The sequence below is a fragment of the Pseudophryne corroboree genome, chromosome 5 (genome assembly GCF_028390025.1).
Source record: "Pseudophryne corroboree isolate aPseCor3 chromosome 5, aPseCor3.hap2, whole genome shotgun sequence".
Lineage (NCBI taxonomy): Eukaryota > Metazoa > Chordata > Amphibia > Anura > Myobatrachidae > Pseudophryne > Pseudophryne corroboree.
The window spans coordinates 192,949,500-192,967,080 of NC_086448.1; the positions used below are offsets into that span (position 1 = coordinate 192,949,500).

Here is a 17,581-nt window from a genome sequence, read left to right on the forward strand (position 1 = left end):
GTTGCGGCCACGCTCTCTGCAGCAGCCCTAGAAAAGTGGCAGGCAGGGAGCTGCTGCTGCAGTAACGCTGTCAAGCACCACAGGCCTTGCTCGGCGGCACAATTGTAACGGGCGGCTGCGGCACAATTGTAACGGGCAGGTACGATGCCCTGGCCAGCGGCACCCCCCTCTGCTGGACCTGCCACAGTGCCCAGGACACGTGCCCTGCCCACCCTAGTCACGCCTCTGCCACCAATGGTATCCGGACTCCAGGTCGTCAACAAAAAGGTCGACACACCTTAGGTCGACGCCAATTGGTCGACACACCTTAGGTCGACATGGACAAAAGGTCGACAGGAACAAGGTCGACATGGAAAAAGGTCGACATGAGTTTTTCACAATTTTTTTCTTTTTTGGAACTTTATTCATAATTAACGATCCATGTGGACTACGATTGGAACGGTAATCTGTGCCGAGCGAAGCGGAGCGAAGGCACCATGCCCGAAGCATGGCGAGCGAACGCGGTGCACTAATTGGGGTTCCCGGTCACTCTACGAAGAAAACGACACAAAAAAACACATAAAAAACTCATGTCGACCTTTTTGTCCATGTCGACATTGTTCCTGTCGACCTTTTGTCCATGTCGACCTAAGGTGTGTCGACCAATTGGCGTCGACCAAAGGTGTGTCGACCTTTTTGTTGTCGACCTAGAGTCCCAGACCCCACCAATATTAGGTGGGGAATTCAATTGTCGGTGAATCAGCGTGGCACCAGCTGTACTTTATGGCAGCCCAATCTCGCACAAAAGCCTAGCTGGCAAAAGGTGCGAGAGGCAGTGCCCTAGTCAGCTTTAAATGCCGCACCAAAAATAATTTGCACCCAGTCTGCAACTTAATTCCCCCCTTATACTCTTATGGCCAATGCATAAGGGGTATAAAGTGAGCTAGATAAACTTAGATAAAGAAAATTCCTGTAAGTGTGCGGTGACAGCTCCTGCCGGTGTAATATATATGTGGTATGCATGAGATGCTTCAATTAGAAGAGCCACAAAGAAGCGGGAGCCCTGGGCCCGCCGTGTGTCAGGTGAAGGGGACAGAGCTGTCCTGGCAGCAGCAGTCCGGCCGCTGTCAGTCCAGCTGTGAGGGCGGCTGCCGCCTGTTCCTCCCCCTGTCCCAGCTGCGGCTGCTGCCGCCCCCACCCGTCTCTCAGCTGCTCCCCACAGCCGCCTCCTCCGCTCCCGACGCTCAGGCTGCCTCCTCCCCCTCTCTCCATCCCTCCCTCCAGCACCGGCTGCTGCTGCTGCTGCCATCCTCTCTCCCTCCATCTCTGTCCGGCTCCCACTCACTGCCCGTGCCGCCGCCGGGACATCAATGCCCGCACCATGATGACAGGCATCGCCGCTGCCTCCTTCTTCTCCAATGCCTGCCGCTTCGGGGGCTGCGGGCTTCACTTCACCACCCTGGCCGAGCTCATCGAGCACATCGAGGACAACCATATCGGTGAGTGCCCGCTGTTCCCGCACCCACCTATCACCCTGCTCTGCAGAAATGGGGGTACGGAGCAGACTATTGCATCGCCCCTGCCCAGTGTGCCCGGGGCTGCAGCCGTGCACCCACCAGCAGCGCCCCTACCATAGCATGCCATGCTGGAGGTACCCCATAGGGGTGCATGCTCCTACTGAGGACATGAGCCGGGCATGGTGCCAGCCTTGCCATCACACGGGCTCACACCCACCCACCCAGGCAGCACCTCCCGGCCGTGGCATATGCACCCTTGCAAGTTGCGCCCCTCTCTGCGCGCCCTGCTGCTGCTGCATAGGTGCTGTGTCCGCCCCTTGGGTGGGGGATAAATGATGCTGCAGCCACCCCTGGCGCCCGGCTGCTGTGCTGCCCTCCCCGGTGGTGGTGGCAGCAGCAGCCATTGGTATCTCCTGCCGCGTCCTGTCAGCTGTGTTGCTAGGTGTGGTGGCGGCGGCGGCAGGCGGAGGGGTGCGGGGCTGTCACCTCTGTCATGTGCGCTCGCACAGGGGGGGATGCCCTCAGTGCATGCAGGGAGGAGGAGCACACAGTGGTTGTGGTGCCCCCAGTGCTGGCAGCCCTGGCCGGGTGCACATGCTGCTATGCCAGCAGAGGCAGACGGACATATGTATATAAATGGAGCCAGGGGGCGGCTCAGCTGCGTGCTCTGTGCAGCAGTATATCCGCCGTGGTGCTGCCATTAGAGTGTGTCGTAGTGGGGCTAGGCCTGAGGAGGAGCAGGAGGGGGTGTGTGGACGTGTATCAGGGACCACACAGTGCCCGTTACAGGTCTCCCAGGCAGGACCGTGCATTGGAGCAGCTGCTGTCACTGTGCACCCCTGTGAACCATGCACCCTCTTCTGTTGCTGCTTCTCACAGTCTGGTGACACTGCTGCTGCATGCATATCCACCATTGCATGTATATTTCTCTCTGCAGATAACTTTAACTCAGTACTGTGCAAAATGTATCTGTGACAATGATTTTATATATACATATGTGTGTTTGGTTTACTATGCCAGAATTCACAGAGTAACATCTGGGGTCATCTGCAGCAAATAGGTGAAGTGCATGTCTGCTGTTGTGCTCTTGCACCTGCATCTGTGCACCCCACCCAAGCATATACATCTGTCAAAAGATGTCTGCTGTCTGAAAAGGGAATAGCGATCACTCTGCAAATATAAGGGTAGATCTACTAAGCCTTTGAGAGTGATAACGTGTAGAGAGATAAAGTACCAGCTAATCAGCTCCTAACATATTTGCCGACATTCTGAAGTCCCACTTGGAGGGAGCAGGCAAGTCAGCACAGCAGGGGGTGGCGGTTCGGGGTGTGATGTGGCATTTTAGATGGGGGCGTGGTTGCTTGTTTGCGCCATTGTGGCCACGCCCCCGCTAGACAATGCTGAGATTATCGGGGCATGGCTATAATGACGTGATTCAGCGTAAATTGCGTCATCTTCCATCTGCACCACCTGCTTCCATTGGTAAATGGGAGACAGGTGGCAACTGGGTCTAGGAGACTTGCCCACTCTTCCAAATGGCAAGGAGTGGCACTTGATTTTCGGGAGCGTAGGCAAGTGTGTCTCCTAACTGTCATGTTACATGCTGTTGAAATTTGACAGGAGCTGATTGGTTGACAGTTTATCTCTCTCCACTTTATCACTCTTCAAAGCTTAGTACATATACCCCTCTGTCCCTTAATTGGCCATGCAGCCTAGGCAGTGGCATTTCTAGGAATACTGCTGCTTCTGTGCACCTCCTCACCCTTGCCTGGCAACTTGGCTTTCAGGGAGCATGTCACCAGTGAGGTTGTTCTATAACTTAGCAAAGACAGTGTGACAGTGGGAGGTGTCATAGTGGTCATTAGTTGCCATCACACAGCTAAGTGCCAGGAGATCTGTGGTCAGTGCTTACTGACTGCTTTCCACAGTGTTGTAGAATTTCTGGCAATGAGAGGTAGCAATACACTCTGATGAGATCTCTTTACCACCTCGCTGGGGGGCTCAAAAGTGATCCGTGAGGCAAGGTACTGTACTTTGGAAGTCATGGCATAAGCTGTGTGTTTCTTTAGTGTATTATGGGGGCTATTCATACTTGGACGCAGCCGTGTGTTTGCATGCAGCAGCCGCATCCAGGGGGTCTGTGCACGGTGCACGCGCTCTGGCCATAGTGCGCATACGTGACCCTTCACTATGCACCCACACCCTTTCTGGCCAAAAGGTGATTACCAGCGGCGGCTGTTGGAGGGCAGCATTGTGTTGTTGTGGCGTTTCGTGGGCACTGTTCGAAAAACGCAGGAGCATCCGGACCGTTTTTGGAGGGTGGCTACGTGACGTTACACGCAGCCGCACCGAGAATAAAAATGGCGCCGGACCTCCTGCCAGCACAGCCATACTGCGCAGGCAAGGGTTAACCTCTAATCGAATTTCGAATGCATCGCGGGGCGGCACCGGGCACATGCTGTGCGGCCTTGCCCTGTGCTGGGCTGCTCCCAGCATGTGAGTAGGTTGGAAGCAGATCTTGCTGGGAAAGCAATATCTGCGTCCATCTCTGAATAACCCCCTATATATCTCAGTGGTTCCCAAACTGAATTTGTGGTCAGTGTAATAAGCAAAACCAGTGCGGATGGCTGACACTCCTAAAATATGCAGACAAACAGAAGTGCAACCCGGTCCACCACAACATAACTGACCCTAAGGATAACAGATTAGCACAATTTACTTAATTTAATAATTTGTTCCAAATTTCCAAAACAAACTTTTGGCCTAGGGGTGCTGTGAAAAAAATGCAGATGCTATGGGGTGCCATGATTCAATAAAGTTTGGGAACCACTGATATATCTCAGTGTTTCTCAACCTGTGGTACTCGTGCCCTTTGGGGTAATTGCTGTGACATTCAGGGGTACTTGAAAGTTTTCTGTAATGGCGGGGTGAGGCAGGACTCCAGGTGATAATGCGACACATAGGAAAAGCATTTATTTACTAAGCCTTAGATGGAGCTAAAGTGGATGGAAATAAAGTACCAGCCCACCAGCTCCTAACTGTCATTTTTCAAAGACAGCCTGTGACATGGCAGGTAAGAGCTGATTGGCTGGGACTTTATCTCCGTCCACTTTATCTCCATCTAAGGCTTAGTAAATAGACCCAAAAAGTATTTCTCTGCATACGAGGATTATCATTTTATTGTCAATTTTGGCTTTATCATAAACTATATTTGAGAAATATGTTCAATTCCTTTTATTCTTGTGTCTTTTTTATTTTTAAATCTTGTTTATTTTTTGTGCATTTTTGGTTCTATTTATTCCAGCACCTGAACATTTTATGTACAGCAATAACAATGACTGTATATTCATGTATTGCTTTGCAAATTGTGGATGCACAAATAATGCAAATAAACTGTCATTGGCTACCCAAGTGGAAAACAGTTGACAACCACTGATGGATGTCATGAAGAACCTGTTTAGTGCAACATTTTCCTCCTCACAATACATTCCAAGTTTTCTGTTCTAATCTCGATTAATCCCATCATTGGGCAGGTATAAATGCAGCGTAGATGACCCCTACAGTCTCAGTGCACATGATGGGAACACTTCCAACTCTGTCCAGTCTCACAAAGCCATCATTTTGTCTTCACACTGTGTAGTGTTTAGTGGGGTGTAGTACTGCTGACCGGCGGTCAGGAGACCGCCGGTCAGCTTACCGACGCTGGGATCCCGGCAGCATACCGACGCCGGGATCCCGGCGGGGAGAGGCGAGTGCAGCAAGCCCTTTAGTGATGTGACTGTAGTGTGATCATGTGCAGTAGATGGTTAGCAGATTGCTCATAGAGTGGGAAGCATTCATGTGAGACATGAAGCAAACCGAGAAACCAAATACTAAAGAGCCACTTAACAATTATTAATTAAACATCATAATATATTCTATGTATCCCTGTATTTTCACATAGCTTTGACCCTTTAGTGCACATTCAGTTAAGCACAAAGTCCCATAGTAGCCTTGCTTGATGGTTATTATGATTCAGATAACATTGCTTGTTTTTGATGTTGCAGCAGAACTAAGTGGTTTGATACCAGTAACAGCAGGTACCAGGCACATCCCATGTAGCTCCAGTAGGTCCTCTAGCTTAGTTGGATTTGCCCCTTTACCCTGTAAACACGGTATGGTGTCTACATTTTTCTCACTTTCATTTATATGATGGCAATAGTAATTCACTGAATGAAGATAACTTGGGGGGTATTTAATGTTGTGTTTGCAACCCAGCCTGGATTTCAGTGTTTTCTTGGGGACATTGCATTTTGCTGATTTACTAAACTTAAAAATGCCACAAAAACATAGAGAAACCACACAGAAATCAATATCTCCGATTTCCCCCAATTAAAATGATATAAACTACCAGATTTGAGATATAGTACGATACCGCTGTGCCGTGTGCCACGGGCGGTTCTCAAATGTGCTGCCAAAGATGCCCTCATCACTTCACTTTATAATATCATGCTCTGGCAGTACTAGGCTCCGCGGCCCGGGCTGTGATTTATGGAGATGCGGCGTGACTTCATAGGTCATGCACGCTACATTGCCTTCCCGTCCGCCTACCTAGTGCTGCTCCGTGACAGAGACAGGCTCTGTCTTGACACACTCCTGCTGCATAAACTCCCACCACTGGCGGAGGGAAAGCTCCTGTCACAGCTACTGTAGTGGCCAGTGTACTTTTATTTATTTTATTTCTTTGGGGGCCAATGTATGCTATGTCTGTGGGGTCCAATGTGTGTCATTACTGCGGAGGCCAATGTGTGTCATTACTGCAGAGGCCAATGTGTTTCATTACTGTGGGGGCCAGTGTGTAACATTACTGTGAGGGTCGGTGTGTGTCATTACTGTGGTGTTCACTGTGTGTCATTACTATGGGGACAATGTGTTTCATTACTGTGGGGGCCAGTGTATTTGTTTTATTAATGTGGGGACAATGTGTACAATTACTGTGAAGGGGTAAGTGTGTTTGTTGTATTACTGTAAGTGGTCCAGGACATTTAATACAGGTTGAGTATCCCATATCCAAATATTCCGAAATACGGAATATTCTGAAATACGGACTTTTTTGAGTGAGAGTGAAATAGTGAAACCTTTGTTTTTTTGATGGCTCAATGTACGCAAACTTTGTTTAATACACAAAGTTATTAAAAATATTGTATTAAATGACCTTCAGGCTGTGTGTATAAGGTGTATATGAAACATAAATGAATTGTGTGAATGTACACACACTTTGTTCAATGCAAAAAGTTATATAAAATATTGTCTAAAATGACCTTCAGGCTGTGTGTATAAGGTGTATATGTAACATAAATGCATTCTGTGCTTAGATTTAGGTCCCATCACCATGATATCTCATTATGGTATGCAATTATTCCAAAATACGGAAAAATCCCATATCCAAAATACCTCTGGTCCCAAGCATTTTCGATAAGGGATACTCAACGTATATGCTGAACTTTCTTAGTCTATATTTGATTAAAAAAACTTATGGTGTGCCTTGCAATTTTAAAATCTTGTTTAGTGTGCCTCGAGTTTAAAAAGGTTGAATGTCACTGCGATACCGGGTGCTCACCTGATGTGGTGGGTTCAGCACAGTTGATGGTGATGAACATATAATATATTACCAAACTGCAACAAATACACAGGAACAATAGCCTTCTAATAAAACTATTAACTATGTTAATTAGATCTTACAATGATATGTATAAAATTATATGGACACTATACTAATTCCTTGAAATTTTAATAGCTTTTATGCACAATACTAGTACTAGTATATGTGCCCAATTGGTACAGATAAGGTGCTAATGAAGGATGCATAAATAATGTTCACACTGGTTAACTATTGTGTACCAATGTTGTAACAGGGCGGCAATGCACCCTGTTCCTGCCCCACCCCTTAAACCCGTGGCATCATGACATCTCACCTAAGAACACCCCATGCAGCTCCATAGGCCGCAGGGTGGCCGTCCACAGTGTCCTGTTCCAGGAACCCTTCAAGCTACATTCAGGCGCAGTGGGGCAGTGATGGTGCCGCCTCAGGACTCTATGCCCTGGGAGACAGCACAACCCCCTTACACCCCTAGTTACGGCACTGTTGCTTACTAAAGAGGCTGGTGAATAAATGACAACACTAATTGGGGGGAAGGGGGAGGGATCTGGGTGTGAGATTCAGAACTTGGGTAATGTCAATGGTTGCTATTAATTGAGGTAAAATTCTTCGTATGACTATGTACCCAATGATGACTGCTAGATTTCACAACAGTTCTTAAGGGCCCTACACATTTGTCGATCCGCCGCCTAGCTGCCCGACGGCGGATACGGCGGGGGCCGCGCATCGTTCATCGCTGGTGCCTCCACACTCAAAGATATGAACGGTATCTCGTTCATTAATGAATGAGATCGTTCATATCTTTGAGTATTATCGCCCAGTGTGTAGGGCCTATTAGTATGTGTTAGAATTTCAGTTCCCAGATCTGTGCTGTAGTGGTCAGTAGGAACCCGATTATGTGCAGGACAGTCTATGCTGTGGAGCACTGCAAGTGGCTGACAGGTGATGTAGCAATCAGTACGGACCCTGCTCCATGTGGGATGCTGTTCGCTGTTGCAGGGAAGGTGGTCTAAGCTGTTGCACACTGCAGGAGCTGATGGATGGAGCAGTGGTCGGCACGTACCACACTCCTTGTGGGGCGTCAGTCACTGCAGCTGGTGAGGCGGTGTGTGGGGTGCCGATCACAGCAGCTGGGGAGGTGGTGTGTGGGGTGCCAATCACTGCCACTGCTGATCTGGATGCACTGCCAGCACATATATTACATACAGCTACAGATATGTTAATATGTGCTTATCGGCCCCCCACCCTGCACAAGGTAGTCGCCGCTGGCCATAACCAAATGAATGCAGCGGGCATCTTTTAACTCCAGACGTCTCCTGTGGCATTTGCATATTTTAGCACAGCCACTGCGTCCAACAATGCACTGGGTGTGCTATGTCCATCTCTGAATCAGATTCTTTGTGCTTTATGAGCATTCTACAGGTTTCTGCACAGTGTATTTTTGTAGTATAATCTCTACTGATTTGGCTTTCAGGAGAGAGAACATACTGTAAGATGGCAGGAGGCCATAAAAGAGACCCTGTTTGGTATTATTTTAATGATATTCATGTTCACTTAAGTGAGACAGGAATGCATGTAAAATGTAAACAGGGCAGCAGAAAAAGAACAAAAATGCAACTTTATATCCATGTCAAAGATGTGAATCATTTATTCTTTTGATAAGAACCAAAAATACAGTACATACTTCACAGGGCAAAACATAAAGGCAGCACTGGAATTCAAGGCCTCTGTGTATTGCTTTACATCACGATTTAAACCCGGTGCCTCAGGCATGCAGTTTGTAGCAGTTTGTGTTATAATATAATACATTTCTTGTGTCTAATTAAATATAACTCCATAAGTTACTGTTGCAAAACAAATAACCTATGTCATACTTTTATTTACTGTTTATATTTTATTGAGATGACACCAGCAGTTCCAGGTTTTAGCCATTTTAGTTCCTTAAAAATATCCTTATTTTTCAATATTCACTGGTTGCAACGTACAAGTTCTCTAACTGCACATCGAATGCAACGGAGAAAGGAGTAACAGGTGCGCTAGTGGTGTACTAGAATGTGAACTGTCTATGCCAGTGGTTCCCAAACTCAGGGGTAGATGTATTACCAGGCGTTATGGGGGGAAGTGGTATCCGCACACGTTATGTGCGTTCTTACTGCTTCTCCCCCATGTAAAACAGTAGTGATTACCGGCAAATGCCAATGTCCCTGTAGTTGCTGCTGGGCTCTGGGCTGCATGAGAGATCTCGCAATAGTATAGAGATCTCGGGCAATGAGACACAGTACATCAGCACTAGGCTTATGCACTGCGGGATGTGGCAGAGGGTATACGGACAATAGATCTACACTAAAAAGGTCTACAGTCAGTAGGTCTTCCACTAATGGTAGACATGCATTGGCAGGGTCAAAAGGTCCACATGATAATGGACACATGATAAACATAAGTTTTTTTTTATTTTTTACTTTTTTCCAACATTTTCATACTTTTTCATACTTTACCATCCACGTGGACTACGATTGGGAATAGTAACATTGCCCGAAGCCGCGAGCCATGTGAGGGGATGCAGTACACTAATACAGCTAGTTTGTGGCAGAAAAGTGACAAAACACCCCCCAAAAAAAATTGTCTCTACCTTTTTTGTCTACCATTTCCATGTCGACCCTTTGAACCTGTTGACCTTTTGACCCTGTCGACCTTATGCATGTCTACCATTAGTGGACCTTTTTGGTGTAAATCTAATAATCCACACACCTGGCAGCCGAGATGTTACTTCCTGCTTCGCCTCGGTAAAGAGTGATATCCATGCATAGGCACAGGTGACTTAATTAGTACCTCAGTCAGTTTGCTTATACCATCTGTGCATAGAAAGGTAGTTGGATTTGTGAAACAAGTGCATTATTACATTTACTTGTATGGCTGTGATTCATACTCATTGCTTCTCTTCCTCAGTAATCTTATTATAATGTTAGATTTTTCAGATCTGTCTTATAGGTACACATACTGTATATTAGTAGAAGCATAAGTATTTCATAGATGCAGGGGTGCAGATGGAATTACTGTAAGATCAGGGGCATCTCTAGAGAGGAGGAGGCCCGCGTGCAGGCTCCGTCTGGGACCCCTCCTCTCTAGCTGGCAGCGCTGTATATCTGGGTACTTTTCATTCAGTGGCTGCAAAATAAACAGCGAGGTCTGCGTTTCCGAGCCTTTCGTTCATCCTTTCAGGATAGTGCATCCACCCGAGGTTAGTCTGTCAGAGACTGCTTCTTCCCTGGCAAGGGTTCAGTCTCCAAGGGCAGATATTCTATCAGCCCTCGAGGACCACGACTCCAGAGAAGCCTAGCACCTGACGGGCTCTCTCTCCACGCAGTAAGGTCACCAGTCGGAGGGTGGTTGCTCCAGTTCAGAGGCAACTGGGTGGAGTCATCTTCAGTTGCCTGGTGGTGTCATCTTTTCACCTTAACCAAGAGATTGTGGTTTAGGCCTTTATCTCTTCTGATTTGTCCTCCAAAGAGTGGTCTTTGGATTTAGTACGGGCTCTCCGTATATATGTGGAGAGGACTGCCTCTATCAGGGGGTCAGATTCCCTTTTTGTCTTGTTTGGTTTTCACAAACGTGGCTGGCCTGCAAATAAGCAAACCTTGGCCAGATGGATTAGAATGGTGATTGCACAAGCTTATGCGCAGGCTGGTCTCCCAGCTCTTGCTGCTATTAATGCCCATTCTACTCGGGTCTGTTGGATTTTCTTGGGCGGCTCGCTGGGGCACGTCCGCAGAACAATTGTGCAAGGCGGCTACGTGGTTCTCTGTGAACACTTTTATTAGGTTCTATGCCTTTGATACTTCGACCTCCCAGGATGCTTCCTTTAGACGCCGGGTTCTCATACCCGCTAAGGCGCGTCCCCTCCCTTGAGGTACTGCTTTAGGACATCCCTGATGTTTCCCTGTGGAAACTAATGTAACCTGCTGGAGAAAAGGAGAGTTATGGTAGACTTACCATTGTTAAATTTCTTTCTGCGAGGTACATTGGGTTCCACAGGGCGGCCACCCTGACGTACCTAGCTTCTATGGGTTTGTATGGCATTAGCCGCTGGTCCCTTCTCCTGTTGTGAGAATGTGGTTCTATGTGAATAACATCTACCTTCTCTGCATTGGACTGGTTAACGAAACTGAGCTTACAGTGCTTGGAGGCGGGGTATTAGAGGAGGCCCCAATACATCCTGGGACAGCCAAAAGCTTTAGCCTGTTCGTGCCTCTCTGGATCAAGATCCACACGTTTTTTTGCCACTGCTCTTCCCCGGAATGCGATGAACAGGGTAACATTAGACTAGGCTATCAATTCCCTTCTCTTGGATGGTGTCATTGCTCCAGTTCCTCCGCTGAAACGGCAATTGAGGTTTTTAATCGAATTTTTTCCTTGCTCTTAAGCCGAACGGCTCATACCGACTGATCTTCAGTTTTCATACGTTGAATTCCAGGTCGTGGATAGATCATTTTTGTATGGAATCTCTCCGATCTGTGATCCACAGCATGGAGGCTAACGATTTTGTTAATGGACGTCCAATATCTTCACTTTCACATGAGGGCCTCTTGTTTAGCTTTAATGGCCTGGCTTTTGTAACTGAGGGGGGGGGGGGGGGGGGTTCTATTTAATGAGCCTTGGATGGAGGTAAAGTGAATGGAGATAAAACACCAGCCAGTCGACTCCTAACTGTCCTTTTTCAAACACAGCCTGGCTGGTACTTTATCTCCGTCTACTTTCTCTCCATCCAAGGCTTAGTAAATGAGGGGTCTATTCATAAAGCAGTGAAAAGTGGAGTGGAGAAGTTGCCCATGGCAACCAATCAGTGCTGAGGTAAAATTTATAAAGTGCACTCTATAAAATTATAAGTAGCAGCTGATTGCCATGGGCAACTTCTCCACTGGCTCACTTCTCCACACTTTACACTGCTTCATGAATAGACCCGTGGGTCTTTAATTGCTAAAGGTTATTTTTCTCTCTCTGTAGTCCGTACTACGCTGCAAGTCCAGAAATCGGTTTTGTCTCACAATTACCTCAGTGTTTGGAAACTCTATATCTTGTAGTGTGTACGAAAGAAGGTTCATACTTCCAAATTTCGCCTTTCTTGTTTTCTTGCTTCCCTATGGCTATTGCGGTTTTTGTCTTCCAAGCTGCCTTTTTTGTCCTCGTCTTCCATGATGATACAGTGGTTATCTGTACGGTTGCTACGTTCCAGCCGAAACTTGTTTTGGCCATCCACTTAAATCAGGCAACTGTCTTTCTGTCTTTTAATACTTCGGCGACTTTGCAAGATCAGGATAATCTGGCTCTGTTAGCTGTAGCCGCTGAGCTCTGCGGATATACTTGGACAAGACTTCCTCTGTCCGCCACACAGATTCACTGCTTGTTCTTTTCAACGCACATTAACACAGCTAGCCAGCTGCTAAGTAGACCATTGCACATTGAATACGCTCGGTCATCACTATAGTTTGGGGCAACCGATACCAGACCGGGTGTCAGCATATTCGGCTAGGGAGGAGGCGACCCCCTAGACAGCGCGCCAGGAGGCTTTGGTGGAATATGTCTGTCGTGTCTGTCGTGCAGCTACCTGGTCTTCTCTCCGCATGTTTGCTTGTTTTGTGCCGTTTTCTGTTTTTTGCTTCCGGTAACACCCACTTTGGGCGAACATTTCCCCGGTCAGGTAGCCGGAGCTTTCCCTCCCCTGGGGGCAGCTGTTGAATGTCCTATCAACTAGTATCCTACCAGCCTTGCTGCAAAAGAAAATATGATTTTTGGTCACTTATCATTGAATCCTTTTCTCTTAAGCAGGCTACAGAGAGAGTTCCTTCTACTTCACTTCTTTGAAATGAGCTGAGTATATACTGCTCTGAGGTCATTGGCCAGTACTTCTGATTTGTTATGTCTGTTCTCTGTATAAGAAAAGTAGGAAAGTAGTATAAGCAAAGCATTTTCATCACTATGGATGCTTATCTGCTCTTAAAAGGTTTTAACTTTTTCCTTAAAGACCTACTAATCCTATGGTTCAATGGGTATCCGGTCTCTAGGTCCACCACACTTAGGTTGACAAGTCACTAGGTCGACCACTATTGGTCAACATGCATTAGGTCAACAGGGTCACTAGGTCGACATGCCAAAAGGTCGACATGATATTTTCACATTTTTTTTTTCATTTTTTAAACTTTTTCATACTTTGAAATCCACATGAACTGCAATTGGGAACGGTAACCTTTCGCTCGCCATGCGAGGGGACACAGTGCACTAATTGGGGTTCCTGGTCACTCTACAAAGAAAATAACACAATTTTTTAAAATATAAACTTAATGTCGACCCTTTGTCATGTCGACATGATGCTTGTGGCGACCTATTTTGGGTGTCGACTTAGTTACTGCCGACCTAGACACTGTGTGGTCGACACAAGTGTGGTCAACCATATAAATCATATAATTAACATTAAATGCTACAGTTTCTATATGTAGTCAGGGAAAGTAATATTAAATACACTTTATTAGTTATGCTAAAGTAATCACAAATGATTGTGCTGTCCACAATATTAGCAATCTGTGAGCCCTGCTCATCCCCCAGCTCCTGGCATAATAGCCATGGATGATTTATATGCGTCATTGCTATGTGGTGAGTGTAAGCCACACTAGCATGCTGTCACATATAGCACATTATAGAAAAATAGGCCATGTAGGGGAGCCCCATGTTGTGATTACAATGAGATGATTTTCAGAGTTGGGTTTCATAGACAATATTGTATAGAATATATAAGTGCATAGGAAGAGAAAACACAAAGCGCCCAAACCCGGACTTTAGACGCCCAATAGAGATCTTTAGACAGGTGTAGCCTCTTTCTGCTTTCAACCACGTTAAATGCTAATGGACGTCTGTTTAGAGCAACAATTGAATTGCTCTGCTAGACATCCATTACTATAGAGGGCCAGCAGGGGGCGCACAGTGCAATAGATTTCCCCCAATTGTGACTTATGGCTTTGACCTGTGGCAGCTGCAATTGTAGATGTCTATCAGTAAAGGCCATTACCTCCATGCATATGTCCCTGATGAAGGCAAGCCACCCAAAGTGCTCCATGCGTACAAGCATCAACCCCTAACAGCACAGTGTGTCCACAACAACAGTCAGCCACATTGACGGATCTAGTATGATATACCGGCAGACAGGATGCCGGCTGTCAGTATACCAACAGCAGCATCCCGTCAGCAAGTCCCCTCGCGGGCACCGGGTCTGGGCGCTCGCTTTGCCCGCCACAGGTTTTGTTCTCACTCGCTGGTGATGTGGACCCACCAACTGAGTGGGAATTATGGGCGGGTGTCGGGCTTCTATCCATCAGTAAAATATTGGCTGGGATTCCGGTGTCAGTCTCCTGAACGCCGGGATCCTGACAGCTGTCATTTTCATTGCATCCCACATTGACAGCTACAGGCATGCAGTGTGCAACAAAGTCACACAGCACGTGTGGTTGAATGTGTGTGGTTGAAATGAGTGACATCAAAGTTGCTGCATAAATTTACCATTCATGTGCTAATTATATACTTTTTTTTAAATTGAATTTTAAAACCTTTTGATTCAACTCCAAAACAAAAAAAGCAAAGCATTTATATAAATTAATTTCACTTCCATCTTTTGGGTTTCTGCCTTGGAAAAGACTTATGCAAAGTAATTGTATTTTTTTCACAGACTTAAAATAGATGTTTTATGGTTATATTTCCGTGGATAGAATTTCCCACTATTCATAATGACACATACGTAGAGGAGCTGAAATTATTATTTCACAATTTTTCACTTAAGAAATGTAAGCTTTAAATAGATTTTAGCTCTCTTATTCCATGGTTATAGACATGTATAATAATAATAATAATAATAATAATAATAATTATTATTTGTTACCTATATAGCACCACAAGGGGTCCGTAGTACTGATATATAAAGCGAAAGTACGAGTATATAGAACATGGGTGATCAGACAACACAGCTATAGACAAGGTCACAACTTTACCAATATCCTTATTAAAATCTGCAGATTATATAATTACATGAAGACCACAGAGGGAGAGGACCCTTTCATAAAGTTGAAAATCAGGGATTGATTTACTTATGTTTTCTAAGTATAGCTCTTTATATTTTATAAAGTAATTATGTTTTGCTTAAAAATGATCCTTCAACCTTTAGTGCATTATACGCGGTCGAATCACATTATTATGACCACCGACTAATAGCCAGAGTAACTGCTTCAGAGCCCCATACGCAGCAGGGTTTGCTGAACTGTCATTTTAGACACACATCTGGTAGCCACCGAGGTTCATTTTGACAGTGAGCTGCTCCACTGTAGCGTGTCAGTCGGCCCTCACGCACCTTTGTATCCCACATTCACCTCTCACATCAATGGCACTTGGTGCTCTGCAGTTTCCACGCCGGTTATTCACAATGGTGCCATTTGTCCAGTCATGATACACCTTCACCACAGCAGCACACGAACAGTTCACAAACTGCGCTGAAATCAGAAATACCGCCACCCTTGGCCTGACAGCTGTTAATCATCCATTTTTGCAACTCTGATAAGTCATCCCTTTTACCAATGGCAGCAATGAGTGATATGTGTGCAGATGTGACTTACTTCATACTCTGACATGCGGGGGAACGCCCAGCACAGGTCAATTCTGCCCTGCATGCTGGGTCCTGCCCCCTCTACAAACATGCAAGCGCATCGCAAGACATCGGTGCTCTCGCATGTTTAGGGTTGCCCTCTGCCTACGCAGCCTAGCTGCTAAGGCAGACGGCGGGCCACCATGTTTCGGGTTGCAACGGCAGCATGTGACATAGCTGCATGGGACACAGCCGCCATGGCCAGCCTCGCAAATGCTCCGGACACACCTGCGTTGTCCGGACCACTCCCCAACGCCACAATGCCATGCAGCGCCCCCACCCACCCCCGTGAAAGTGACAGGCAGAGGCGTTCGTACATGTGAGATGCCGTCTCACTATGCACGCACAGTGCGACTTCTGTGCATGCGCACTCTGCACAGGGCTTCAGCATGTGAACGCTGTAGGAGCAGCGTTCCATTCTGAATTAGGCCCAATATATGTTGCTGTGCCGCTCAGTGTACTGTATGTGGCCCAGTTTTCACAGATTTTGGAGTTTGGTGCTTCTCTCACCAGTTGGATCCTGCACAACCAGGGATGAAGTTCTGGTATTAGCCCAAATTCCAGTGGTCATTGAGCATCTTTGCAAATCTATGCTGATTTTTTTATTCTCATTGTACAATGCACATTGTTGATAGTTCTCATGTACAAAGGATAGATCACAATTGTGAATACATTTGTCCCTATCTCAGTAGGGAAATAATTATATAAATAGTTACAGGGACAGGAAAGGCTCACTACTGAACAAACTGCTGCTGTTATCTTGTTGCCAACAAACTGCTGCTCTCTATGTGAAGGTTGTAGAGCAATACATCATCATGAAAGATCAGTAACATACTGTAAGTAGAGTCAGTGGATTTAATGTAACACGCTTTCTCCCAGTTCTACAAGCACTATCTTGGTTTTCCCATTTGCACAGAGATGTCCCATTTATTTGTATAAAATGTAATAGTGCAGATGATAAGTACATTGAATATTGTGTTTATCGTATGAGTCACTCTTTGTTGGCTAATAATAGTGCTGTATGCATCTCACTTTTGGTCCTTTTGTTTGTATTATCACTATGTCCAGCACAGCAATTAGGTCTCAGTGGTATCTTTTCTCTCCAGGATCCTACCCCAGGTTATGTAAACTATATAAATACAGTTTTATTGCCTTTAGAAAATGATTATCTGGGAGTAGAAATCTGTAATTAGCAAAAGTTCCCCTTTAGCTGCACACCACATTTGATCAGTTACAATAAACACTCCTGTTCCCCATATCATATACAGGAATGTTTATTTTAGAGAGAAAACCCATTTATTCTGCAAAAACGTGCACCCACTTCCTACCTTGCTTGCGGGAAGTGGGGCTCTCCTCCTTGGCCCATAAGGGGCCCCGCTGCCGGCATTCTGGCGGATGGGATCCCGCTGCCAGGATCATGACAGCCGGGTCCTGTCCACCCGCATATAGTACGCACTGGCGTGCGCAGCACATTTTATCAGGGGGTGCACCGTCGGAGGGGTGTGTCTAGCACCGCCTTTTGGGCGTGTCTAGCACCATCTATTGATGGTCAACGCATATAAAATATCCACCTTTGTACCAATCCTAATAAAGCAGATACATTGTCAGATGTTGCGGTGTGCACCAAACAAACACCCCTGATGGCACTCACTGCAATTACACTGCTCCTCCTCAGCCTGGTCTGGCTCCCCCTCTCTTTCCCCTGCAAGCTGCAATAGCTTACTTACAAGTCAGTCACTCACTGACACTGACAGTCACAGACTAGTATTG

The 17,581-nt window shown here is 46.3% G+C and overlaps 1 protein-coding gene across 1 annotated transcript in view; it reads left to right on the forward strand.

Moving 5' to 3' along the window:
• Positions 1–1,231: 1,231 nt before the first annotated feature.
• The window catches only part of JAZF1 (JAZF zinc finger 1), a 426,594-nt gene continuing 410,244 nt past the window's right edge, over positions 1,232–17,581 (forward strand). The window contains exon 1 of the mRNA XM_063921978.1: positions 1,232–1,478. Coding sequence (XP_063778048.1) covers positions 1,361–1,478 — 118 coding nt within the window. The 5' untranslated portion in view covers positions 1,232–1,360. The remainder of the gene's footprint in view (positions 1,479–17,581) is intronic.